Genomic DNA, 26,914 nt, shown 5'->3' on the forward strand with positions numbered 1-26,914 from the left:
TGAAGAAGTTTTCCAACAAATAAATGATGACGTGATTTCATTGCATCTCTGAACTTTAGTGTGGCATCTGGACAAGACTGCTACTCTACCTTTCTGAAGAAAGATATCCATATTTCTTCAAACATTTACAGAACACTTATTCTCAGTGTTGCATAACCCCACTTTGTTCCACTACAAGCAATAGGTTTCAGAAAATTGAAGAAGTAACCACATTCTGTTTTTTCTTGACCAGTTGTTTAACCCTTTCTTCTGCAGGGTTAAACAAGACCCTATCTTGTCATGCCTACTGTGATGAGATCGTCTACTTCACTATTTACATTCAGTTGAAATTCCTGAAATGTTCTGACATACCTAGTACATGCAGCATCACAGGAGTTACTCTCTTTGAAGGAATCTGGAACATTCAGCTGCAGTCAGGGGTTAAGTAAGAGTTTTTGGTTTAGGATTCTGCCAAATTGCATTCTCTTCCCATCTTTAAGGTAGATTTCTCTTCCCTCTGGCTTTTCAGAAGCCTCTTGTTGAGACTTTAAAAAAATCAAAAACTTCTAACGTACTTTCATCTGTCTCTCACTTTTTTTTTTTTTTTCCCCCATTCCAGTGAGAAAGGTGAACTTCGGACAGATCAGATAATGAGTACCAAGAAAAGCTTTTTCGAGTGGAGCTCTTTGAAAACACTGTGGGCAAAGTTGTCACGCCCTTAGGTTTACAAGCTTTGTCTCAGAGGACTGGGAAGATTTGCAAAGGTCTTTCCTTCACAGCATAAGAAGAAATCCTTTACTCTATATCCATTTTTGGAAAGTGTAATGAAAGGAACATGAAGTCAAATTTATGAGGTGCATCTTCTTAATGGACTTTTGAAGTTGTAACAAATCAAGAAAGGAAGGTGTGATTTTTGCTTTGGTCTCAAAGAAAAATGTTCAGGTAGCTTCTTTAAGAAATATGTAGGTTGAAGAGATCAATCCAAACTGAAGATGGAATTTACACTAGGAGAGAGTTTGATTTCGGATGTATGTTTTCTGTATGTGTGTTATGCAGTTTGCTCAGTATAGTACAACAAATAAAAAGTCCATTATTGAAGAAAGAAAGCAGAAGGGGTTTTAATCTACAGATAATCAAATATTTTTGTTTCTTCTGCTTATTTATATTTGTGGTGGAGTGTTATTTCCCATTTCTGCAAGACATAATATTTCCAGTAGAGTTTCAATAAAAGTTCTGGCTGAGCTGGCTGAATCCAACTAGTAAGCAGCTTTGATTGTGCTGTTACCTTATTCACAGTTAGTGAGCTGTCATACAAAACATTTCCTTGATGCTTTGCTATACTGTGCTGCACGCAAGATGATGTCACAATGACTGTTCTTATGACCCTAAATACTATGAAAAGAACAGGAAAGGTGTGGAATTCTGTAGAAAAAATAATTTAATAGAACTTCTTATAAGGAAGAAAAATAATTATGTTAACAATACAAGAGGTCTCATTGTCATCATTATTACAAAACCAGAAAAATACTGAATTGGAGAAAGAATAAATTACAGTGAAGACAAAGGGGATATAGGCAAAAAGATTAGCTTTAAACAGAATAATCCCAGAGAAATTTTAATACACATAAGGAGGGTTGGCTGAAGAGTTTTGATTATAAGTGAAGCACTTGATTTAATTTGGTTTTGAATATTTACTGGCAATGATTCAAGCTGCCTGGCTGGTAAACTGAAGGAAGTACACAAAATATGAGCAGTTTATCAAGTTTGTGGAACATACAGCAAGGACTTGTGATTAATCCAGTCTTCCTTAATAACAAAGAAGGTTGCAGGGGTAGAATGTACTCTGGAAAGGGGAGCAAGTATGAAAAACAGACTTTTCCTTCATTCTCCATCTTCTCCTGTCATGACATTTGCTGCTTTCTGCACCCTTTCTGGAAATTCTCTCCTCTAAGCAGCCATATAAGAAGGATCGCATACATTTCTGTTTGTGCAAATGGAATCTGAGGTTTGGAGTTTGGGAGAAGAGAGGAATCAAAGAATTAGTGCAGCAAACTATGTCTGTCTTGGTAGTGATGCTTCCTCCATCCCATTGTCTGCCTTCCTGTCTGCAATGGCAAACTAATTTGGGCTGAGTAGCTTCACTACAGCAGCTGTACCAGTCTCCTAATAAAGCTGCACTTGTTATTTCCCATGGGAGTTTGCTGATTAGGGCAAGACTGTCAGAAGACCCATGAAGAAGTAGCAGGACAGGGGGAGGGCAGTCTGGTATGTGTCTCCGTGGAAGTAATGTTTGAGAGGAAGGCTGTGGTGTCATTTGAAGTGCAGAGGCTTTGCAGGGGCTGTGTCCAGCGTGCAATGATCAATGAAGAGTGTAAAGGGAGCCCTTGCTAGCTGGAGGTTAAACTGGAGAAGATTGAGGCCAATTTTACCTACATGGAATTTGGGAAGAGTAAAAACTTGCAAAACCAAAGGAACTCGGTAAAAGATAGGAGACTTGACCCTAAGGCTTCTTTGGGAAGACCAGAAAAGGTTTTATATATGTGTGAGCCTGCATGCGCATAGATATAGGGCAAGAGTGCCCTGGCAGTTAGTTAGAAAAGGAAGTGGGGAGATCTAGTAGAACCTGTTAATTTAAAAATGGAGGAACATTTAAAATGGCTGATGCTGGCGGAATCATCATGTGGCTCTTTTGCCTCTGGTCCTGGAGGCAGAAATCTACCATCAGCTCGATACCTGTTTATCTCACATATGAGTTCTTAACAGGTAAGGCAGCAATTACACAAATACAGAAGGATTTTAGTTTAAATGTTAAAGATTTTCTTTAAAGTCTTGATATAAAAAATTACAATAGCTGATCTAAGTAGTGACAGCAAGAGGATGTGAATATATAGATACTCAGTTGTGCTTATAGTTAGAATCAGATGTTTTATCTACAAAAAAGGAGAAATGAGGGAAATTTGAGGTTAAAAGCACAGAATAGAGAAAAGGGAAAATACCCAGTCATTTAGGGTTTCTTTTTAAATTCTTCAGTAATTTCTGAAGAAAACTGCAGGTAAGCTTATCATAAAATACATTAAAACATATTGAAAAAAGCAGTAATTTTATGATGCTGTCTGTAATGAATGCTGATCAGGGACCTAGATGACCTGCTTAGTCTTTCCTGTTCTATAGTCTACCATTTTATTTTTCGTTTTTTCCAGCTCAAATCTGTTTTTCCCCTAACATCTTTTGAAAATGTAAACAAAAACAGCACTAGAGGGAAAAAAAAAAAACCAAAACCAAAAACCAGCCAAACCCCTTGAAGCTTTAGAATGCTGTATAGGTGTATGAAAACTGGACTGTTCATTTTCGGAGGGTGAATTGTTTAGGGGAAAGATAAAATCCAGTTTGGGCATATGAAATCCTATGTATATGCAAATGCTGGGTATTTCATAGAAAGAGAAAACCTCTTTAAACCTTTGCCATGTGTACTATCAGTAGGTTCAGGTGACTGAAGACCTATAAATTTATGCTTAGAAGATGATCTTTAACAATGCTTGAAGGCACCTAATCATTTAAAATTTACTGCTTTTAATTTCACAAGATGCATTAAATAAGGACTGTCTGCAGCTGTGCTGTTTACCAGCTTTATGCTAGGAGGCAGATATTAGAAGTACCATATTGTTTGGTTCTATTCTCATTTTCCTTTTGAAGCACAGACTCACAGACTCACAGAATGGTTGAGTTTGAAGGGACCTTTGTAGGTAATCTGGTCCAACAACCCCTGCTCAGGCAGGGCCATGCACAGCCAGTTGCCCAGGATCATCTCCGAACAGCTTTTGAATATCTCCAAGGATGGAGACTCCACAGCCTCTCTGAACAACATGTTCTAGTGCTCAGTCACCCTCACAGTAAAAAAAGTGTTTCCTGATATTCAGAGGGAACTTGCTCTGTTTCCATCTGTGCCTGTTGCCTCTTGTCCTGTCACTGGGCACCACTGTGTAAAGCCTGGATCTGTTGTTTTTGCCCCCTCCCTCAGGTACTTGTATACATTACTGTCATCCCTGCCTGAGCCTTCCATTCTCCAAGCTAAACAGTCCCAGTACTCTCAGCCTTTCCTCATAGGAGAGGTGCTCTGCTCCCTTAATCATCTTCATCACCCTTCGTTAGATGCTCTCCAGTATGTCCATGTCTCTCTTGTACTGAGTAGCCCAGAACTGGACACAGCACTCCCCAGTGCTGCATCGAGAGGAAGGATCAGCTCCCTTGACCTGCTGGCAATGTTTTGTCTGATGCAGCCCAGGATACCATTAGCCTTCTTTGCTGGCTCATGTTCAACTGGGTGTCCAACTGGATCCCCAGGTCCTTTTTATGCAAAGCTGCTTTCAGCTCGGTGGCCCCCAGCATATATCGGTGCCTGGGTTTGTTTCTCCCCAGGTGCAGAACTTTGCATTTCTCCATGTTGAACTTGATGAGGTTTTTGTGTGCCGATTTCTTCAGCCTGTTGAGGTCCCTCTGGATGGCAATGTGACCCTCAAGAAGAGCATCAGCCACTCTTCACAGTTTGGTGTCTGCTGCAGACCTGCTGAGGGTACACTTTGCCCTCTCATCCAGATCATTAATGAAAATGTTAAACAGGACTGGACCTGAGATAGACCACTAGTTACTGATCTCCAATTTGACTTTCTGCCACTGATCACCATGCTCAAGCCTGGCTATTCAGCCAGTTCTCAACTCACCTCACTGTCTGCTTATCCAGCCCATACATCAAGAGCTCGCCTGTGGCTTGTCCCATAACAAGATCTTAGGGGAGACAGTGTCCAAGGCATTACTGAAGTCCAGGTAGACAACATCCACTGCTCTCCCCTCATCTACCAGGCCAGTCATTTCTTGTAGTAGCTTATCAAGTTGGCCAAGCATGACTTCCCCTTGATGAAACCATGCCGAGTACTCCTGATTATTCTTTTGTCCATAATGTGCCTGGAAGTGGTTTTCAGGATTAGCTGCTCTGTCACCTTCCCAGGGATTGAGGTGAGGTTGACTTAGGTCTGAGATGCCTTGATTCCTTCTTCCTGTCCTTCTTGAAGACAGGAGTGACATTTGCTTTCTTCCAGTCTTTGGACTATTCTCCCAGTTGCCATGATTGATCAAAGTTTATTGGGAGTGTCCTCGCAATGACATCTGCCAGCTCCCTCAGCACTTATGGGTGCATCCCATCAGGGCCCATGGACTTACATATGTCCAGTTTGCTGAAGTATTCCCAGACCAAATCCTCTTCCACCAAGGGCGCATCTTCCTTGCTCCAGCCTTACCCCCAGTCTCTGGGAAATGGGATTTCCCAAAGGCGGGTCTTGCTAGTAAAGACTAAGGCAAACAAGGCATCTAGTACCTCAGCCTTTTTCATGTCTGTGTAACCCGGTTCCCAATCTCATTGAGCAATGGGTCCACATTTTTCTTGGTCTTCCATTTGTCACCTGTGTACTTACAGAAACCCTTCCTGTTGTCTTTTGCATCCCTGGCCAGATTTAGTTGCATTTAGACTTTATCTTCCTAACTTCATCTTTGGATGTTCAGGTATTGTTTCAGTTTTCCTTTCAAATTGCCCATCCTTGCTTCCACCCTCTGTATTCATATGTGTTTGAGGTTAGCTAGGAGCTCCTTGTTCATCCATGCAGACCTCCTGGCATTTTTTTTTCCAACTCCCTTGAGCTTGGAGGAGGTGATCCTGGAATATTTACGAGCTTTCTTGGGCCCCATTTCCATCAATGGCTTTATCCCATGGAACTCTTCCGATCAGACCTTTGAAGAGGCTAATACAGGCTTTTCTGAAGGCCAGGGTTGTGAGCTTGCTTTCCACCCTCCTTCCTGCCCTTTGGATCCTGAAATCCCCCATCTCATGGTCATTGCAGCCAAGGCTGGCTTTGATCCTTACATCTCCACTGATCCCCTTCTTCTTAGTGAGTATGAGATCCAGCAAAGCACCTATCCTTGTTGGCTCCTCTGACACTTGGAGGAGGAAGGTACCATTAATGCATACCCAGCACCTCCTGGGTTGCTTGAAACACTGATGGAAGTGATATCTACCCCAGGTAGTGGTTTGTCCTTGTCAAAACTGGGGCAATATTCCCATTACTCCCAAGATTTATGAGTGAGCTTTCTACCAGCCCTTCTTAAGGAGCTTCACTTGTTCTTGTTCCCGTCACCATTGTTTTGCTTATAATAACTGTACTAATTAACTGTCTTTTTATTCTTATCATACTGGCGTTTCCAAATAAGTAAAAACAAAAAAAATACATTACTGTGCAATTCATATAATTTATTGAACAAAGAATAGAAATTAATTTCTACACAGCTGTTCTAACGTTATCTGTTCTCCCTAGGAACAGGTGACTGCACAATCAGTATAGAAATGAATTAATGACAAAAGAAACTATATTTTACACATTACATGTGCGTTTGTATAAAATATGAATACAATGGGATGTGGATTTCATCATGTTATATAAAAGGAGCTGTGTATAACCTGAATTTGACTTTACCATAACATTAGTATTCCCCTACATGTTGTTGAGGGTTTTTTTATGCTTCATATTGATATATCAGAAGGTGTTTTAGGCTGCTGACTTTTCTACAGAATTAATCTTAACTTTGATCCCTTTTATCATACTGTGCAGGAGTTCTGAAGAAAGCTAGTGGGGAGCTTTTAATAGGAGAAACTGGAGCAAATGAAACCAGTGTGCTTCCTGAACAGTTACTTCAGGTAGAAGAGGTGAGTATGAAAAGAGTCTTACACTTTGTAGGGGATTTTCTTTTGTCTGTGTCTCCAGTGTAGTCTTTCACCATGTTCATTATAAACACCTATTGCCATAGTTTCATTATTTAGCTACTGCAATTAATTTTTGGAGCAGTTAAGATGGAATAAAATCTTACAGTATTCATGAAGAAGTGGTTGTTATTTAAGTTTTAATAACAAAATGGATTTAACATCAGAAGTATAAGATATCTCAGAACAAAACAGTAAAAATGCTAAAATATGATAGTTTTCTTCAGTGTTAAATATATTCTCAAGTACAGCAGAATCTTAAAAAATCTGTCAGGTTCTTAACATTTGATCATAATGATGCTTCCTATAGGGATAAGTACTCACACAATGTCCAGTTTCTTTGATGCCAACAAACTACTGTGTAGTAAGCACTATGCTTTGTAGAATGTATGTATAAGATTTAAGTTTTAGTCTGGGTCCCATTTACTACTAAACAGATTTTTATTGTTGAGTTTATGGGACCTAAATGCTGTGTAATGAGTCCGCTATTTTGTGATAGTGGAATTTAATTTCCTAATAGCTCAACTGTAATGCTGAAATGACTTTTTAAAATGTGCTTTGAATCAGTTTGTGAAACGAATATTCCTATATTTTATAGTTTACAAAGAACAATATTTTGAGAAGATTGAGCTTTACTTGACCCAAGGTCAAAAAAAATTAAAAAAGGAGAGAGTGCAAGAATGGGTGCCTGTGGGCGCTGTCTCTGTGCTCACTGGGGTTGGGTGCTGGGAGTGGGGAAAAGGAAAGGAAGGAGGAGGCATCTTCTAGACTGAAGTAACCTGGAAGGGATTAACTCGTAGCGCTTCTTCGTCTTCCAAGTTATTATTGTAACTGCAGCTTCCTAGGAATCCTTCTTTTCTTTTCTCCTGCTATGCCCTCATGGTGGGGATCTTTACTATACATCTTATGCTGTTAAAGTATTCCTCTTGGTGCAATTCTCAGTTGGCCACTTCTGGTAAGGTTTGTCTGCTGTATGTCATGTGAGCAATGCAAAGTAAGATTAGTGGAAAAGTAATGATGTCCTACTGTGTCTCCTTCTCACAACTGTTATGCTTCAGATAACTTCAGAAGTCTCTGTTTATAGAAGGCTGGCAGCTGATGTAAACCGTAGTGAAAGCCAGCATTGGCTAAAAGCAAGAAATCTCTATTTAAACATTTTAATATTTGCTAAAACGAGCTCTTGAGAAGTGAAATCCAGTTTGGCTGTGTTAAAACCAGCTTCCCTACATGTTTTCCATTAATATTCATGGTTAGTAACTTCCAGTTGTTACCTTACTGTGAAAATTATTACAGGGTATCAATTGCTGGATTATTTGTTAAAATATTGAAAATGGTTGTAAAAGTATTTTCCTTTGTTAAATAGATTCTGTTAAAGATTAAAAATAACGTGAAGATGAAGCATGGCTTTTAAAAAGCAGTCTTGTTTAAACAGGGGGTTTTGTAAATTTATTTCTTAAAAATTTGATGACAAATTTAATAGTTAACATGTGTTCATTTTTGTTGAGTGTATGTACTGCTTTTAATATGATTTCAAGGCAAGCAGAGTATATTTTAAGTTATTAAAATTAATTTCAAAAGGTGATGGTGTCCTTTAATTACACAAGTTTGCATATGTTTCAGACAATAATAACACTGAATAATGAATTTGGGTTGATTTAACACAAATATGTATTTCAGCCTATTTTACTGAATTTTGGCTGGAGAAATGCATTTAAAGACCTGTGTTCTTCTGTGGCGCACTGTGTAACAATAGCAATCGAGGATTTTTCAACTAAAATTCTTCAACATGAGCAGAAAGAAGAGTTTTCAGCTGCAGGCTATGCAATGAGTCTTGTAAACAACCAGCAAATGAGGGAGTCATGCGGAGCAGTCCAACAGGAGGAGCAACCAAAACGAATTGCTAAGGCAGGTATCAAAAGATCTGAAGTTTGAGGGGAGACAGAATGCCAGGGCTGTTCGCCATCTACACTTTGAAGTACTTACAGTACCATTAATATTCTATTTCTTATATAAATGGAATTAAGAAGAAAGTGAGAGGCATTACAATATGAGACTGAACAGAGCTTTATACAATGGCCCATAGTCTATACTTGAAAGAATTAACTTTTAAACTTCGCTGGCATTCTCTTTTTCATCCAAAAAGTTCTAAAACATTCTGATTTGTATCTGCTCTGTTACCAAGTGTCTCGATGGGAAAATGCTGAAAGCTTTGAAGCATAGCTATAAAGGGATTTCCTGTATTCATATCCTTAGACATGCCATTTAACTAATCAGCATAACCAATAATACGGCCATATTATAGTTCTTTGATTTGGCTGAAAGGTCATTTATGACAACTAATTAAATTGGTTTTCTAAGGGAATATGTGTTGGAAAGTTCTTTTATTAAGTAAGCTTTGCAACTGTTCTGGCAAATTTGGAATGCTCCTAATAAATGTTTGCTTAAAATAACACATAAGCTTTTGGGAGATAATTTTAGAAAGATCAATGTATGAATTTACTAAGAGATGACAAGTTTGTTTTTTCAGTATTAAATTCAGTATTAAGAAATGTGTTTGTATATTTTTCAAAATAGATTAGTTTAGAAAATTATCTTTGTTTACAGGGAATTAACCTTATCCTTTGTATGCACATCTAATGAAGTCATAAACAAAATTAAGGCATTACTAGCTTAAGATGGTTTTGGGTTTTTTCTCCCCAATATGTATTATGCAGCTTTAAAGCAAGGAATGAAATAATAATTCATTTACTGTAGATAAACGTTTCTTCCCTATATAACAGAATGAAATGTTTGTAAAGCTGATCTAATGTATTTATGTTGTATGCCAGTTTCATTATTCAAGAATCTGGCCCTAGCGTGTGTAAATTAAACAGCGCTGCCAGAATACAAATAACTTGATGGCACATTTATTTCTCTCAGTTTTGTTCTGACATCATGGAAGAACTTGACACATTGCTTCCCCTGGCTCTGGCATGCAGAGATGATTCTCTTCAGGAAATTAGAGCAAACTTTGTAGAGGCCTGCAGCAAAGTGGCAACAGCTGTCCTGGCAAGACTAGAGGAGAAAAGCAAAGACGTCCCCTCCAAGGCTCCCCTGCAAGACTTGTATGCTGCCCTTTCCACAGCAATATACATCTTTCAGCATTTTACAATGTATAGCAATTTAATGAGAGAAACAAGCAAAAAGTGAGTCCCGCTTACTTATAATGGTTTAATTCAAATATAAATAATACAGGACCTCATTCCATTTTGGTGATACAGTGTGGTGGTATTTTTCCAAATTGCATCATATTTTTTAGCACATGCACTGCATGTACTATTTATGGAAAGACCTGAATCAAAACTATTGATAATCTAAAGCAGCCATTACAAAACAAATTATTTATGTTTAAGATCTGCGTTTGATTTGCAGATCAATATTTTTTATTTATTAAGCTTCAGTAAATAGGATTGTCCAGTGAACTGAACATACTTTGCTTTCATATAAATAAGGGGTCAAGGCCTTAATTTCCTTTTCTGACCTTTGCGATAGCTGAATTTTCATAAAATTTGATTTAGCACATAGCAGTCTTAGAGGACAGTATAAACGTACATTCCTGCAGTTTTTCCTTACACAATCTGTATTCAGAAATGTGAAAAAATACATCCAATGCAGTTTTAGAGTTTATTTTTCAGTGCATGCAGAATAAAACTTAAGAGAAGATACGAAGTAGTAGTGTAATGTCTAAGGCAGTGTTTGGCCTGGGGTGGCAATAACTACACTTGCTGTGCTTTTAGGAGATTTTGACGTAAGATACTAGGAATCTCTTTATTGGCCCTTGTGTTTCTGGCCATATCTAATTCAAGAGTAGATACTGGGCGTTCTGGGAGGGACACCTGAACTATAGCAATTTTCACAGAATGTATGATTTGTAAGGGGTTGTATACATTGTTGAGATACTTTCCCTCTGACATTTTACTCTCTCCTGCATGAAGCACATCTTTGTGAATGGGAAGTCTGGGCCAAACTACTGTTCAAAAATTCTACTTAAGTCTATTATGAAGGAGTTTTCACACACCTGACAAAAATATTCCCAGGGCTCTGTGTTTATGTTTTCTTTATCACACTAAGTGCTGATGCAATTACACTTCAACCCAGAGTGTCCCAATAACCGAATGACAAATGTACTTTTATCTCAGAAAATAGGATGAAGTGATATATTTCTCAGTGACTTGGTTAAATGAAAATTTATAGGTGAGCATATATTTAAAGAACTTGTGAAACAAAGACCAGATATTTTTTCGAAAGTGAATGCTAGGTTCAGGCTCCAGGACCAAGAGGAAATGAATGATTGATACCTAATAATCAAAACCATTTGCAGTACTGGGGATTGTTACCTCCTAGTGCACAGCCTTTCAATCTTTGCCTCTTTGATCATTCTCTCTGAACAGACCCCTGTTCCTAGTGCCTGTCCAACAATATCAGGAATTCATCAACGTTCTCCAGTTTCAAGTTACGAACTACTGCGTCAGAGTTTGTGCTACAAGCATTTTACAGGATGCTGAGAGCCACCACTGGGATGACTACAAAGCTTTTTATGAGGTGTGAGGTTAAGTTTACTGTGCCTCCCTTTTACAAAATGTGTTTTACTGTTTGCCAGCTCTCTGACTAATTAGAAGCATAAGATCAGCATTATTTTTACATAAAGATTATTGGAGTTTGCTATTTTGAAATATCTGTTATTGCAGGCAAATGTCTCTGTAGAAGTGGTGTAGGAAAGCGTAGTTATTTAAAGATTAGATAAATCATTACCATGTAGTGTTTGTGTCAATTGCTTAATAAAATATTGTGTGATGGGTTCAAGACATTTATATAGAGCTTGGTAAAGAAGACACCGTCAGTTGAACTCTTCTTATAGAAAGTGTGACATACAAAAATGAAAGACAGCTATTTTTCTCCTGGAGATTTTTAATCTGATTCTTTGATTTTTACTTTCAATTGGTTCCCCTTTTTAGCTTTTGTGAGTAAAGGATGTAACAAAGTTAGGTGGACAATACTCCCCTTAGGCATTCAACAATGTATTTCTGAAATAACTAGTGTCATTTCACATGCATTTTGAAGTCACAGGTCTGCTTTTAAACTGTGATCCTAATGATTCTATGAAAAAAAACCCCTAAGGATCAAGTAAATTGTTATCATTTATCGGAGCTTTTTCTTCATCTCAGTTAATGCAGACATAGACTGACATATACTGTTTAAAATTATTTTTACTTAATAAGTGAAAAGTATCGTATGATTTTTATCAATAGTAACTGAGATCCCCTGAAGTCCTGCCCTTCCTTATCTCATTTGCGGTATGAGAGAATTAGAGTGGTTTTGTTAAGCATTTTCGAGAATTCTTACATGAAAGAAAACTGTGTGATATGTGTATTCTACAGATGTAGTGTCAAAAGCTGCTGAGTCAGTGATAAACATCCATACTGGACAGGTGATGCAGACCTTAATATGAGTACTCTATCAAAATGCCCACCCCTAAAAGACAAGTAAATAAGTGTTTTACTTTTTTTTGAATGTGAGCCCAGGTGTCCTGAGTTGGTAAGAAAGTAAGAAATTTAGTGGCTCTTGGCAACTGATAAATCATGGTATGAACTTCAGTGTCTGCAGTCCTGTTTGTTAGTGACCCAGTAACTTATTCACCATCGAGGAAACCTAACTGTCAGAAATAGCTGCCTCAAGAAGAATATGGATTAACTAAACAATTTTGTCATAAACTGATCAGAACTGCTGTGTGTAGGAAGGGATGAAGAAAGCTGGTATCTCAGCTCCGTACACTTGCAGGACTCAAGGTGGAAGGTATGCAATTTTACATCTTGACTGTGCTGGTTTTGCTGGGCCATGGCCCAAGGACAGACTCTGATTTGCTCAGTGCCTTCAGGAGATATGATGCTGAGCAGCTGCTACATCCATGGCACTCTTCTAGGCATCCCAAGTGGAAGAGGTTGGCTTAAGACCTATTTCTTGTTACAGAGGCAACATCTGCTGAATTTGCTAGCAGTGAGAGGTGGCTCCTTCCAAGACCTCAGCTCTGCCTCTAAAGTCTTGCAGTAGTTGCTGAGCTTAGAAAACAAGAGTAGCTTGGAGCCAGGTGCCAGCAGACCTTGCCAGTCATCAAGAGCAGGCGCTGGTATGAGCTCCCCCTCTCTCAGTGGGAGCACTCTCGCACTTGTGCAAGTCAGAGGCTCATAGTCAAAAGCATCATGACCTTGCTTCTTTAAGGGGAAGCTGCACTTGGCGTTCTGCTTCTGCTTGTTTCCTGGGCAGTCTCGCTCTCAAACCTGGTTTAGGTCAGGACCCTCGCTACTCTTTCCCCTTCGCCGGCCAGATTTGAGTATTATATGCAACTGTACAAGATTCAGTCCTCATCTGTAACTCCCGAATGCAGTTTCATAAAGGGAAAATATATTCAATCCCATGTACTGCCACAAAACAAGCAAAACCTTGCCTGTCCTTTGGGTTTGTGTGCATGAGCAGGGCAGAAGGAAGAGGAAGAAACCCTTCTTTCCTCATTCTTGTATTGTACACTTAATTACAAACTAAATGGCAATCCTAGACTTCAGGGGTCACGTGAAGTTGCTGTCTTCTTTTTCCCCAGTAATACAGGACATTCAGGTGGTATTAGAAAGAATATGTGATAGCCTTCCTTTCCATTCCCAACTAGTGACATATTGACTGATAAAACTGCTTGACTTACTTGATGTGTAAGTCATCCAGAGGGAAGACAAAACCACTGAAAGACAAAGGGAAAAGGAGGAAGGGGCAGAGGACAGTGTCTGTGTTTGATTACACAGAGCTGCAGTTTCCATATTCATTTATTTGTACAGTGGTAACATCTAAGGAGAACAAGATTGTTAGCAAATGGTTGTTACATTCTGTAAAAGAATTTTCTACACTGTTAAAATAAGAATAATGTATTTTAAAATATGTTTGGATTTCCATAACCAATTTCAGTACCTGCTCACCCGTCTGCCCTCTGAAGTGCCCCTAAACCAACAGTGGTAACCTCAATTAGAAGAAAAACCAAAAGACCAATTACGATTAGAGGGTAAACACAGAGATTATAATCACTGTGAGATCACAGAAAGTTTCGCATGTCTTTCAGGAAAGTTAAGCAGAGATTTTGTGAGGTGCAAGGAGTAAATCTGTGGTAATGTGGGGTCTGAGCAGAGCTGTAAGTGCAGTTCTTGTTCAGCAGAGTCTGAGCTGCCAGAGAGTGAAACTCCCTGGGTTCAGGATCTCACTGGTAGAGTGCACTGAACACCCACTGTGCCACGGGGCCAGCTTTCCAGATTACATTTTCGAACTGAGCTTTTAGTGTAGCAGACATCTGCTTAGCTTTGGGAACTTCTGTTTTCTAATAGTCAAAGAATAAAGAATTGTCTGTTCAAAGATAATATTGAGTGGCTTATGTAATAAAGCGCAGCTGCTTGTTTCCTGATATAAAAGCTAAATAAAAGCTCACATCTGTTTGTATTATACGGAGCCTGCAAAAATAGCAGATGTTTACCCATAGAATTGTCTAGAAATGGCAACAAATAGAAAAACAGGTCGGAAAAGGGGAGTCGATCTCATCTAAATCTTCAGCAAAACTGTTGCTTCTGCACTGGAGGTATGATGTTAGAAAAGGTGTATTACTCAATTTAGTGCTTTAAATTAAACAAAGTGGAGAAAATCAAGCCATTTGTGTTTGTAGTTACATAGTTAACTAGTAAAACTCACCAATGTGCAGTTACTTAAAAAAATAAATAGCCTACGTTACAAAGTCAGTTTAGAATTGTATTTCTGATTAAGTTTTTGAAAAAAATGAAGTTTTTTTTTTAAATTAAAGATACAACCAAAATAAATTAGCTCACAGTAGGCATTCAAAGTAATTTATTTTTTACCTGGTAAGTTCTTCTGTAACAGTTGAAATATTTTTGCAAAGAAAGAGAAATATTAGTAAGATGTTTGTAAGGTAGAGTTAGACTTTTATTTCTGGCTAAGTTCTACTGCAATGTACCTCAAGACTAGTCATGGTAATATTATATAACAAAACCAGGTTTAGAGAATTGTTTTAGCACTTGAGTTATGCGAAGTTATGAAGTTATGAGTTAGAGTTATGAAGTAAACTTGTACTTGCTTATGATGATGTTTCAGTATTTCATGCAATAATACTGTAATTTTATTTCATATAAGAAAAATAGCATATTATTTTAGTATGTCCATAATTTTATTAGGTCCATTTTTGGTCAATATAAGATAATCCTAGTTTACCTCTGTCAAAACACTTGTCAAGTACTTGATTGTTCAAAATACCAGTTATTGTTTGCAGTTTGTTGGTTGAAAGAAATATGCTTAAAACAGTTATAAGACGTCCATGGTTGTATGTACAAGGAAAATCAGGCATATAGTTTTCTTTCACAACTTATCTGTGTTAAATTTTTCTCCTTTGCATTAGTGAAACGTGGAAAGTTTGACAACTTAGTGATTTGTTTGGTTTTTTTTCCTAAATGAGATTTCAGAGATTCCTATGCCAATCATAAATTTAATGCCTAGAGCAGTGGTCACAAGTTTGGTACTTTGGTACTTTTCTTCTCTGTCATAATTTAACCACTTTTTAGTATAAAAAACACTTCAAATATTATGGCAGAGAAATACTGAATAATGACAATTTCCAATAGTCTGCTAATGTGGTGTGTTTAAACAGAAGCCAGATTACTTTGTTTTATAATTATTAGAGAATGGCTATCAAACTCTTAGAGTGTTTTAAAAATCACGGGGTGGTTTTATATTTCTCATAATTATAAAATGTCAGCAAATTCTTAAAGTATTCCTCAACTCCATTGGAATGTGGGAAGTGAAGATTCAAGTCTTTGTTCTGATACAGCTTCATCACAAGGCTATCTTCAGAACAGGTATTAGTTTAAATATTTAAAGGTGAGTTGAACTGTGTACTTACAGATACTACAGATTAATCACTGTGATTTTGACTCCTTTGGATTTATCTCTGTGTCTTATAGAGGTGATTCTGTATAGACAATGAAATATTAATACCAATCCAGATTCCTTCGCTGGAAATATTTAATTTCAGTGAGTTACCATTATGAGATGAAAAAAATACCCAACTAAAAAAATCTCAGTATCTCTTATTACCAGTTTAATTGTTCAGTTGTTATTTTTTTCTATTCCTGTTGCCTAAGTTTCGTAATCATGGTTATGTGTGGCATTGGTGAATCTGGGGGAAAACATGCTTAAGTGGTTACATAATTATTTTCTTTCAAGGACACAGAAACTGTTATATTAAATTCATCTGACTCTTATAGTGAGTATAGAATACCGTATATGTTTTCAAACTACACTTGTAACACTATGAGTTTTGAGAACAGGTTAATTAAGGATTTAAGAGGTCAAATGCTGTGGTTTGGTTTTGTGGCACAACCCTAGTTTTGTAACTGAAATGGAACACATGTTTCCTGGCTAATAAAGATGTTTCATATCTTGTCAAGGACCATCTTTTGGTCATCGTGTACCTGAAACTTCAGCTGTTTCTCTTCAGATTTAATTAATTAGATTTACAGAAATTAAATTGACATTTTGGAAGGTGTGTTTTTATTATTTAATGTGTGGTGGTTTTGCCAGGGGGAAAGATGCTCATTCTCTGTCCAGATGTGGCATTACTTCTGCTGTGCTCTTCATCATGATCTGTGGACTATTCTACCTCCCAAGACAGCCCAGGAGATTCTTACAGATGTACTAGAGCAATCTTTGGCGATGCTGTCCTCCAGATATTGTCAGGCCTGCCCCAGTTACAAGAGAACACCACAAATCAGGTAATGATTATATATTTAATGCATACTTTTAATGGATAAAATAAGTAAATCTTGGTTTTCTGTTACGCACTGTTTTGATTCAGATTTAGATGTTAATGAACACAGCAGAAGGGGTAGGCACAATTTATGTATTTTGATGTTCATTTTAATTCAATATATTTTGTATATTTAAGTGTATTTGGTAGTCATATACTAAACCACGCAGAATCAAAGACCTCTTTCGAACTCTTGGTGAAATTGTTCCATAAACTGCTTGATTAGTTTGAAAGCCTCATGAACAGTGCCCTGAGAAGTGGTGGTGCAACAAAAAATGTGGGCAGATTTGGCAGCATCAAGATTAGAAGTCAAGCCCTTGATTCATGAGGAAAACTCCATGTGTTCCAATGGAATGTGAGTTTTCTTTTCATAGGGCTTTTCAAATCAAAGAGCTGTGAGGTCGCATCTGAAGTTTTGCCAGAATGAAGCCAGTGCAGAAGGAGAGAGGAGGAAAAGACCATTCCTTCTGCTGTCATTTTAGGAAATACAAAGCTGGACGTTCTCGTTGGGATTCTTGTGTTTTGCCAGAGTGGAGGGTCTCATTAAGGAATACTGAAGCAGGTGCCTCGAGGTGGAAGCTTACCCTACCACCATCCTTTCTCTTTCTATCCATTGTCTTGTTTTGCTGAAGAAATCAGTGTATTTCTCATCCTGCCCCTTTGCTATGTATCTTTCTTTACATGATTATGTTCCTCTTTTTAGATTTTGAAATTGATGTAGTCTGTGGTGGCCATGCAAGTTAAAAACTTAACCGCTTTTCATTTTTAGGAGATGACGGACCCTCAGCAGAGATATGGTCTCTGTGAGCTAGGAGTTATGTGCTGTCAACCTAAGTTTTATTATGAAAAGAAGCAGTGTCATGGAAGCTTAAGTAATTTGCAGAAGTTCACAGTCTTGGAATAATTGGGAAAAACCCCAAAGTTTTATTCTGCGTGTCAGAATACCTGTTTGCATGGTCTATTCCTGAACTAATTGACCATGATTAGGCCCTTCTGTACTTCAGTACAGAGAGGTGTCCTGGAAACTTTTCTGGAAGTTTCTTGGAAAAAAAAATGCCCTGATATATGAATATTTATTGATACAGTATTTCTTAAGCATAGTATTAGTCAATTCTGTAATAATTTGCTTCAAAATACTGAACAAGAGAAAACTTTTTACACTCATTTTGTAGAGAAGCTGTTTTATTTAGTAAAGCGATTCTTTGTCACTAAGTGAATAGAACAATCCAGTCATGCACCACTGAAAAAAACAATTTTTAATCAATAACAATCAGTATTTTTTATCACAGAGGTTTTATGTTTTGGGGTTTTTTTTATAGTACTACTTTGGGGTAGGGAGTGTCTTTTCCCCCAACGGTTCTTGGAATGTTAGAGATCTGTTCTGTAATATAGACAAATGTCTGTTCATGTGTGTTTGCCTAGATGTTCCACAAATAAGATGATCCTTAAAAATGCAGACAATAGCATATGCATCCATTGGCTTTTAAATACTAAGTTTTTTTTTTCAGTCCAACTTCATGCTCACCATATATTTTGTGTTATCCATCTGTTTCCTGCATGTTCTGTGTCAGCACAGTCCTGTGAGATTATGTCACTGTAGTTCAGGTTCTTGCTATCGTTTAGGCCAATGGCTTGTGGTGCTCTGCCAACCAGTATCAACAGACAACAGATTACTGGCTCAGGCACGTTCTGTATCGTAATATGTTGCCTGTCAGTTAAAAGTTTTGCAAATGGAAGGTTTAGTTCACTTGTCGTTACTATGTTACTCCACCTGGGTTTGAAAATAGATATGTATATTCTAATTATACTTTATCATAAAGCAAGCTACATTTATTTTTATTTGGTTGTAGTTTAGAATGTAAGTTGTTCCTGCCTAGTGGCATTGTCCTTTGGAAGAGGAAATCTCCGTATTTCTTAAGTCTTCTTTTGACTAGTTTCAGTAACAACTTCTCTGTGGAAACACTGTATTTTTAAAAGCGTAATGGATTTAGAAATCCTACACCACTGGTGGAGGATGAAATTTGAAGTCCATGCTATGATTTAAGTATTTTATATTGTCAGAGGAAAGCTGTGTTTCACTGCAATATACCACAGTCCTAATGTCCTAAGTAATGTTTTCACTTGCCCTCCATCACCCATTACAGAATTGATATTGCAGCCATTTTGATGTCCACTGAAGATATGCTTTGGTCAGTCTGCAGCTCTGTAGAGGAGTTTCTGAACCCACGTGAAGACAGAGATCTCAAGATCTATAAAATACATAGCCACTGCAATAGTCTGCTCTCTGTGCTGGCTATTTTAACTTCACCACTGAAGAATTTGTATGTGTGAGTATGAAAGAAACGTTCAACTTGAGATAAAATTGGTTATTGAGCTTACATGGATAGATCTAAAAGGTGACTAACTGCGTTGAAGTACAAATGCAATCTATAGTTGACATAGTTGACACAGTTTCATTACCTTTGGCCATTTCTTGATATGGTCGTGAACTTCCTTGGTCTTACCTGAAGCTCAGTTATATCTGCTGGGCTTTTAATAGCTTTGGATCAAACTCCTGTGCTGCACATCTTTTAGTCTGGTGATAATGCAGACCATAATGAATGTCTGGTTCGATGTCTTCTGTAACACGAGCAATAGAATTTCATTAATAATTACTGTCCCAAATTTGTGATTCACTGTTCAGTTAGGACACATTTTGTTGGAAACACATTCTTACCAGTCTGAAATTACCATCTGGTTACATGACCAGTGTGCTTCAACACATATTAAACACAGTTTAAAACAGAAAGGGTATAAAATGCCTGTCTTTATAAAATTATGTCTTCACGAGTCACAGCTGTAAACAAAAGGATGTTATTTGCACTGCAGTTGGGCCCGAGACTTTCATTGCTTTTTCATGCTAAAAGTTTTGCTGGAGTTTGGGGTAAGAAACAACACAAAGTGAGATCTCAAATTGAAATAAAAAAAACCAAAAAAAAACCCCCCAAAAAAAACACCTAAGAGAGCCAAATCCTATTAAACTGGCTTTTATTTTATTACTCTAAATAAGAGCATTCTGGGTAATGCTAATGGTACTATTAGGAGGGTGGTGACCTCCTGCATTTAAGCTTCTTTAACTAAATATTTTTTGTCACGTGGGCTCATTTTGGTGTTTGTGGGCTCTGAGGAACATGTGAAAGTGGATTGTACTGGATGTTTGATCTTATATAATGCAGGCTTATGAAAAAATAGCAATTAAGGAGGTGACTTATGAACAGATTAGGTAGTCCTGCTGTGGAATGGACACTGTGGAAGCTGTAACTGCTTCTGCTGTCGATTTTGACATTTCATCTTTTCTGTAGGAAAGACTGTATAATGATGGACTAAAATAAATACATAGCGTAGTCTGTTCCTTTTAGCTATTCTAGTTTCCTCCATTAATCCATACTGTTTACCGATTTATCTGTACCTGGAACCATAAAAAATTTGTGTTACTTTGAGAACTGGCTGAGTCTCAGAACAAAGTGCCAGTGGAAAGAGTGAGGCAGCATATTTTGTGTGTTATGTAAAGTGCTACAGACTGACAAATTTGTCATATAGGTTTCATATTTAGGGATATAAATTTCAGTATCCTAATTTGCTTTTCTAGAAATCAAAAACTTGACATGTGCAGGATGTAGCAGCTCATTTAATTTAATACAAAGTACTCTGCAAATCATAACCAAAATCTGGCATCTTTGTTTAAGAAGAATATGAAAATGTTGTACTTTGTTATATAGTTACAAAAATAATATTCACACACACACCCCCAAAAAAAATTGTTAGAGAGGTGATGCTTGGTTTTGTGTAAATAAAAAGGGATATTCTTTATGAATGTGTATCCAGAACTTCTGTTTTCAAAACCTGTGAGACTCTGTTATCAAAGTAGTTCTTTCATATTGTGTGTTTCATTACAGCCAGAATTTGTCAGGTAACCTAACTCAGTGTCCAGAATACAAAGAAAAAACAGATTTACCGAATTAGCTTCTTGAACGATTGTGTCCAATTGGAAACACTCTCATGTATGGAATTTTAGGTTGAATTCCAAGGTCTGTTATTTACTGAATTGTGCACAGTTCATCACGTTTGGAATCTATCAATAACAAATTCAGAAGTTATGCCTGATTTCAAAGGAATACTAATCCTTCATCAGTTCTCTTTACAATTACAGCTGTATAATCAAAATCTCCATCTGTTAGCTTGGCTCTGTATCTTTCAAAACTTTGGTACAATTAACTGGAAGTGAAATAAAGATTTTTCTTTTAAATCTATCATGCTCTCTTTTGGTACTAGAAGATTTCCCTGCAGGGGCTAGGTTTAAATTAATCCTTAGATGGTTCAGGAAGGTTTTGTGTAATCATAAAAGCAGTGATGACAGAACATTGTTTTCCAGGAGTTCTCTAATAATAGGACTGGCTCATTTCCAGCTTACTAGAGATGCTATATTAACTATTGCTTCCAGCGAATTACAATTATTCAAAACTCTTTATTATGTTGTTGAAATGCAACAAAATAGTAGGGGTACTGAAAAATTAATAATATTCTTAACTTCAAATAGGGTGATTTTGGCATATGCTTTCTCCTTCCTAATTCTGTGATCAAATGTTTTGCATTCTGCTGTCACTCAAGAGTTTCTTGTCTGTGTGACAAGGCTGCTTAGACCCTGTCCTAAGTTCACCTATGAATCTTGGGTTATCAGGTTTTACTACTCACCCATTGTTCTGTGCTTCATTCTCCTCCACCTTTCTCTGGCCTTCCTGAAGTAGCTTCAGTGTTATAGAAATGCTGGTTGGAACGGACTGCTTGAGGTCACCTAGCCCAACCTTCTGCTCAAAGGAGGTCAATCACCAAGAGTAGTCAGACATGACTGTGTTAGCTCACCCACATAAACCTCCAGGAACCAAGCTTTTACAGTCTCTGTGGGGAAAGTTGCATCACAGCTGTACTGCCTTAGTGCAAGGTATTGCCTGATACCTGGTGTGAACCTTCAAAGCTGCTGGCTGTGGCTTGCTGCATCATGCCAGCCCCCACTGAGAAAGGTTTGTCACTGTTGTCTTTGTAATTACCCTTTGGGTAGCTGTAGGCTGCCATGACATGACTCCACTCTCTAGCCACCTCTTCACCAGAGTGAGGGAGCCTAGGTCCCTCAACTTCTTGTCATAGGTGATGCAGTCTCGTCTTTTCCAGTTTCCTCACATCCTTCTTGGGCTGTATGCCAAACACTGCAACAGAATATTCTAGGTAAGGACTAGCTGTTGCCAAGTTGATGAAGCAAGTCAGTGTCTTTAGTTTGCTTGCCATACTTATGGATTCTAGTGACAATACCCTCTTGCCTTGTATTCAACGCCCTTCTGGCCATAAACCCCAGGCTTGGGTAGGGTCGGTACTCAGTCAGTCTCTCCCCAGCCTACCTTAATATAATTCTGTGGATGGGGCAAAAAGTTGTACTTTATCTCAGTGAACTTTGTGAGTTTCTGTTGGCCCAGTCATCTGTGACTTGGCACTCTGTTTGTTTTACCTACTGTGCCCACTTCCCCCACTACAGTGTTACGTGCAGGTGTCCTTAATGTGTGTTCTGTCTGCCTTGCTGTTGTTGAGCAGCAGTCTCCCCAAAACTACCAGATGTTGCTATTTTCTTGCTGCTGACCCAAACCTCTGAAAAAAGAGGATTTTCATCTCTCAGAATTCCAGTCATCATAGTCTTACTGGCAAGGCTGTTGTCAGTTATGCAGTTCCAGTAACTGGGGTTTTGTGCAGTGGATCTAACAGTTTCAATGCTGCTTGTGGATTTTGTAGGAGAAACCAGTACTGTTCTTCATTTATGTTTTTTTACAGAATGAAAGCCAGGAGAAGCAGGCTGTCAATGTGCAGTACAACAGAACCATTTATGACTTCAGAGTAGACACTGTCTTCTGCACGAGGTTGAAGGTTGCTCAAGTTGGAGCAGATCCATTCTTGTGCTTTTCTCTATATCCTTTAATCTTTTGTCCTGTGTAGGAGATGACAAACTTTCTGCTAGGGAAGATCATAATGAGTAAAGTGGATGCAACTTTTTGTGGTTTTATACTATGAATTATTGTATCTTACTTTCCTAACAAGAAATCAGGTGAATGACTTAAATGCTGAGAGAAGAATGTAAAGATTCTATTGGTAAAATTGCTGTCTATTGGGTAAAAATATCTGTCATTCAATTTTAAAAACTGAAAGTGTTTCTCTTGATTTTCATATGTAAGGGTTGTAATTCATGAAGTTGCTTTGTAGTGATGTTTATTCCGTATTCAGAGCTAAATCCTTCAAAGTCTACAAGGAAATATCATTAGGATGTATCTTGTTGGCATCTCATTTTTTCACACCTGCACTGAGGCTTACAAGATGAGTTCTCACCTTGTCACACTCTACTGAAGAATAAAACTACTATAACTTTGGACTTTTGCTGGAGTATTAAATACTTTCACAGATTCTATCCACTGCTTTGAGACTATAGGCAGCTGCTTTAACATAACTTGTAGTCAAAATAAATTTCCTACTAGCTATTATTATACTTCTGTCAGAAGAATAGTTGAAAAACTCTCTGGAACAGAGTTGGGGTTCCCTGGCAAGAATTACATAGCCAGCAGTGGACACTGAGAAATTCTGGCACCAGATTTATTGTGTTATCCTTTGACACTTGATTATTATTTTTTTCACAGTATTAGAAGTTACTCTAATATTTAAGCAATAAGCACTCAGATTATCTCCATCTCAGTTTAAAAATTCTTGTAGAGGTTTTGTTATAAGCCTTAGAGTCCAAAAGTCTGCCCTGTGCTTGTCCTTAGGAGACAGCTAAGAAACCATACTTAACAAGCTGCTTTAGCCCTGAAGTCCTTCAAACAGTTCATACCCTATCAGTAGACAAGATGCTGCCTTTTTGTATTACATTACTACCCAAAAAGGAGAACTTAAGTTAGAAAATAATTATTTTAAAGACGGCCATTCAAACACTGTGAGAAAATTAGAGAAAAAAAAATCTTACTATCTCTCATCTGCTGAAATATTTTTCTAGCTTAAGTTCTCCTTTTTCGATATTACAATCTCAGCTTTATTTTTAATCTTCAAGTTTACATGAATTCACAAAGAGCACAAGTTCACTATGTGCTAATCCTTCTGCTCAGATATTGCTTACTCTAAGATAATTTTGAAGTCTGTAGTAAATTCTTCCTATGATTTTGGTTTAATAGTAAAATTAATTTCCAAATAAATCACCCTATCTTTTGAAGAAGCTCAGAAGCTATACACCTGCCTTTCTTGTTGAAAAAATGTAATTCTCTCTCTTCTTTCATATGGGGTCTTACAGGCAGACGGTTGCCTCACAGACACGTAGCTACACTTGTAAATTGCTTGTATGCAGCTGTGAAAAAGAGTTAAAAAGTAGTGTTAAATAATTAAATGGCAGAACACACGTGCTATTAATGCCATAGTGACAAAGCATCCTGTAAGAAGGAGGAGATTTTACTTTTTAGGTTAGAGGCTCCTGAAGGCTGTATTCGAATGGGTTTCTATTACGTCTCCACTTCTGTTTAGGTCCACTTTCACTGTTTCCATGTTTGGCTGTGGCTTTTTTCATATCTTGTACAAAGATTCTCTTGTCCTGCAAAAGTCCTTAGGTCTTTTCCTGAGGTATTTCTAAATGTCCTTCTACTCTTACTGCAATAGAAAGAGTATTGACTCAAAAGTGGGAATGACATTGAATCACTCCAGAAAGTAAAGCAAATATACCATGAATGAGTTCTGTAGAAGTGGCATCTTTAAAGGTAGTTATCGTCTTTATCTAACTTAGAAAATCCCAGCTGTGATACATAAAGAAACAAACTTCAGAGAAGGAAAGTTATTAAGATGAAAAATTCACAGCCAAGTAAGCTGAAAAGTAATGTGCAAAAGAAGTGATAATTGATTATGGCTTGTGGGGGATGGCTATAACAGACTGTGTCCTCTCAGCTGGAATTGTATTCACTGCAAGTGAGAGCAAAAAGGGAAGAGGCCAAGGAGCATCCGTTCCTATCACACGTTATTGCAGCTGTGTAGTGGCTACAGAATTGTACAGATACTGATACATTTATTTATATTTATATAAAAATATAATAATTAAAGTAAAATATTAAATTCTATAATCCTGTTTGTATAATTATAGGTATTTATAAACATATAATATCATTAGTTAACAAAAATAGTTAATTTTTAGTACCAGTGGACTGGACATACCTGATTTTTGCCTCTCCCATCATTTAGGTAAGAGAAGTAATGCAGAAGTGACATAAAACTAGTTTATCTAATTCTTTGCCAGTCTTTATACTTGAAGACAGCATTTTTTTCAGGCAGTATTCTATTTCTCACAAGCCAGTGAAGGTCCAAAGCTTCTGGTTCACATTTTTGTCAGTTTAATCCAAAGTATATACATCCTTGTATGTTATTCAAATGAGAACCGTTATAATTTTGAAAGATATTTTACTTATGATAAAAGTGTTGATAATATGATGCGTGTATTATGCAGAAAGAAAAGAGCTATAGAAATGAATGACTGAAAGCAAAGGAAATTGCTTATTCCATGCATTTTCAAACATAGTTTGAAAACGCACTATATAGGAATAAAAATATGAAGCATACTGCTTTAACGGTGCTATCAGTGCTAGATACCAAGGTTCAAAGAGTGAAAGCAAATAAGATACAGAATGAAAGTTTTAACAGTACATAAGATAAATAAATTTGAAATTACTTGCGCTCATACATGTATTAATACTATTTATCTTAAAGGTATTTTTTGTCTTCTAGTTACATACATAAATATATATATTTAGTACTAGTGATCCAAAGAGATTTTCAGTCTTCCATGTAATTTAGAAGTGTTTGGTTTTTTTCAGGACATTCCTGAACAATTCTGATGAACATCTTCCTCAAGATTTTTCAGAAGTCTTTTACCATCCATTACACTGGTTATTTTTCATACAGTCATCATGTTCTTCCTTACTGAAGTGAGTATCAGAAATCGATGGTTTTAAAAGTATCAGCAGATGGTCAGTATTAATCAAATACTGTTACAACATTTTGAGAAGAGTGTATCTGAATAAATATCTAATTAATATTCTGATTAAAAAAACAGAAACATTTTCTAAATTCATTGCAGATTTCTTTAAACTTTAAGATTCTCAGAGAAAGGTCATGCTGAAAGCAGTCTACTGTGTAGCTTTTTGCTAATCTTTCTGTTTGATATTTGAATAATCTGTAAGGTTTTCTTTCTTTAGTTAAAGGGTATATAGCTCTTGACAATAATGTGTTTCAGCACAGTTGCTGTTTTGAAAGACTTGTAATTAAAGAGAGGATAATGAACGTATGCCTCTCTGTTTATGATTGCTGGTCAAAAAAACCCCGTTTGATATATAAATAACTCATTGAAAAATATCCTGCTTGATCGTAGTTGATTTTTTAGGAGATTATTGCATGATTAGAGGCAAAAGCTTAATTTCTTTTTCTGTATCACTGCATATAATGACAAGTTTCATATGAGATATATGTTACCAGCTGTGCTGTCATTCCCTTTCTAATTTTGAACCTGAAGCACTCCCACACCGGTGTAGATCTTCTCCTAACCCCTTCACCTCCTCCTCCTCTTCAACAGTTATTTCCTGGGAGATTTTCACTCTCCATTTTCATGAAGACCTGCTTTTGTGAGTCACTATTTTGTTTTCTGAGAAAGAATGTTTATATTTTGAAGGAATACATTGTCATAGGAGTGGTGACCTATTGATGACCAATGTACTGTGGATTTATTACCCCTTATCTTGTACGCACAGTATGTTGTACCTTGTACTTCACAATATCTTCCCTCTGATTTTGCCCCATGCTACACAAAACATGCTGATTTCTCTCCATAGCCTTCACTCCTGACTACATGTCCAGTAGCACTGTTATCTCTTCCCTGGTGCCTCTGATAACTGCCAAACCAGAGGCAATAATGCTGTGACTGAATCAAAGTTGTGTGGTTGGCTAACCAAAGTGCCAAACAGAGTGGGTAACTGTTGAATTCAGAATGTGTCCTTTTCCCTGCTTGAAAGAGTAATTTCAGTTTTTCTGAAGCTTGAAAGATCATGTGTTTTTACCTCTCAGTTGAGCCTGGAGGAAATTTGCCATTGGCTTTTTAAGTTATGCATGGGTGGAGAGAAAGGAGAGGAGGAGGGGGGCTATAGGAGAGGGAATGACTGCAT

The 26,914-nt window shown here is 37.3% G+C and overlaps 1 protein-coding gene across 2 annotated transcripts in view; it reads left to right on the forward strand.

Moving 5' to 3' along the window:
• The window catches only part of KIAA0825 (KIAA0825 ortholog), a 252,866-nt gene that overhangs the window by 77,179 nt on the left and 148,773 nt on the right, over window positions 1-26,914 (forward strand). For both annotated transcript variants that reach the window (XM_055699905.1, XM_055699904.1), the window contains 7 exons: window positions 6,633-6,727; window positions 8,459-8,686; window positions 9,701-9,966; window positions 11,212-11,362; window positions 16,436-16,626; window positions 18,806-18,988; window positions 25,574-25,684. In XM_055699905.1, the coding sequence (XP_055555880.1) occupies window positions 6,633-6,727; window positions 8,459-8,686; window positions 9,701-9,966; window positions 11,212-11,362; window positions 16,436-16,626; window positions 18,806-18,988; window positions 25,574-25,684 (1,225 nt within the window). The remainder of the gene's footprint in view (window positions 1-6,632; window positions 6,728-8,458; window positions 8,687-9,700; window positions 9,967-11,211; window positions 11,363-16,435; window positions 16,627-18,805; window positions 18,989-25,573; window positions 25,685-26,914) is intronic.

This window comes from Falco cherrug, chromosome Z (assembly GCF_023634085.1).
Source record: "Falco cherrug isolate bFalChe1 chromosome Z, bFalChe1.pri, whole genome shotgun sequence".
Lineage (NCBI taxonomy): Eukaryota > Metazoa > Chordata > Aves > Falconiformes > Falconidae > Falco > Falco cherrug.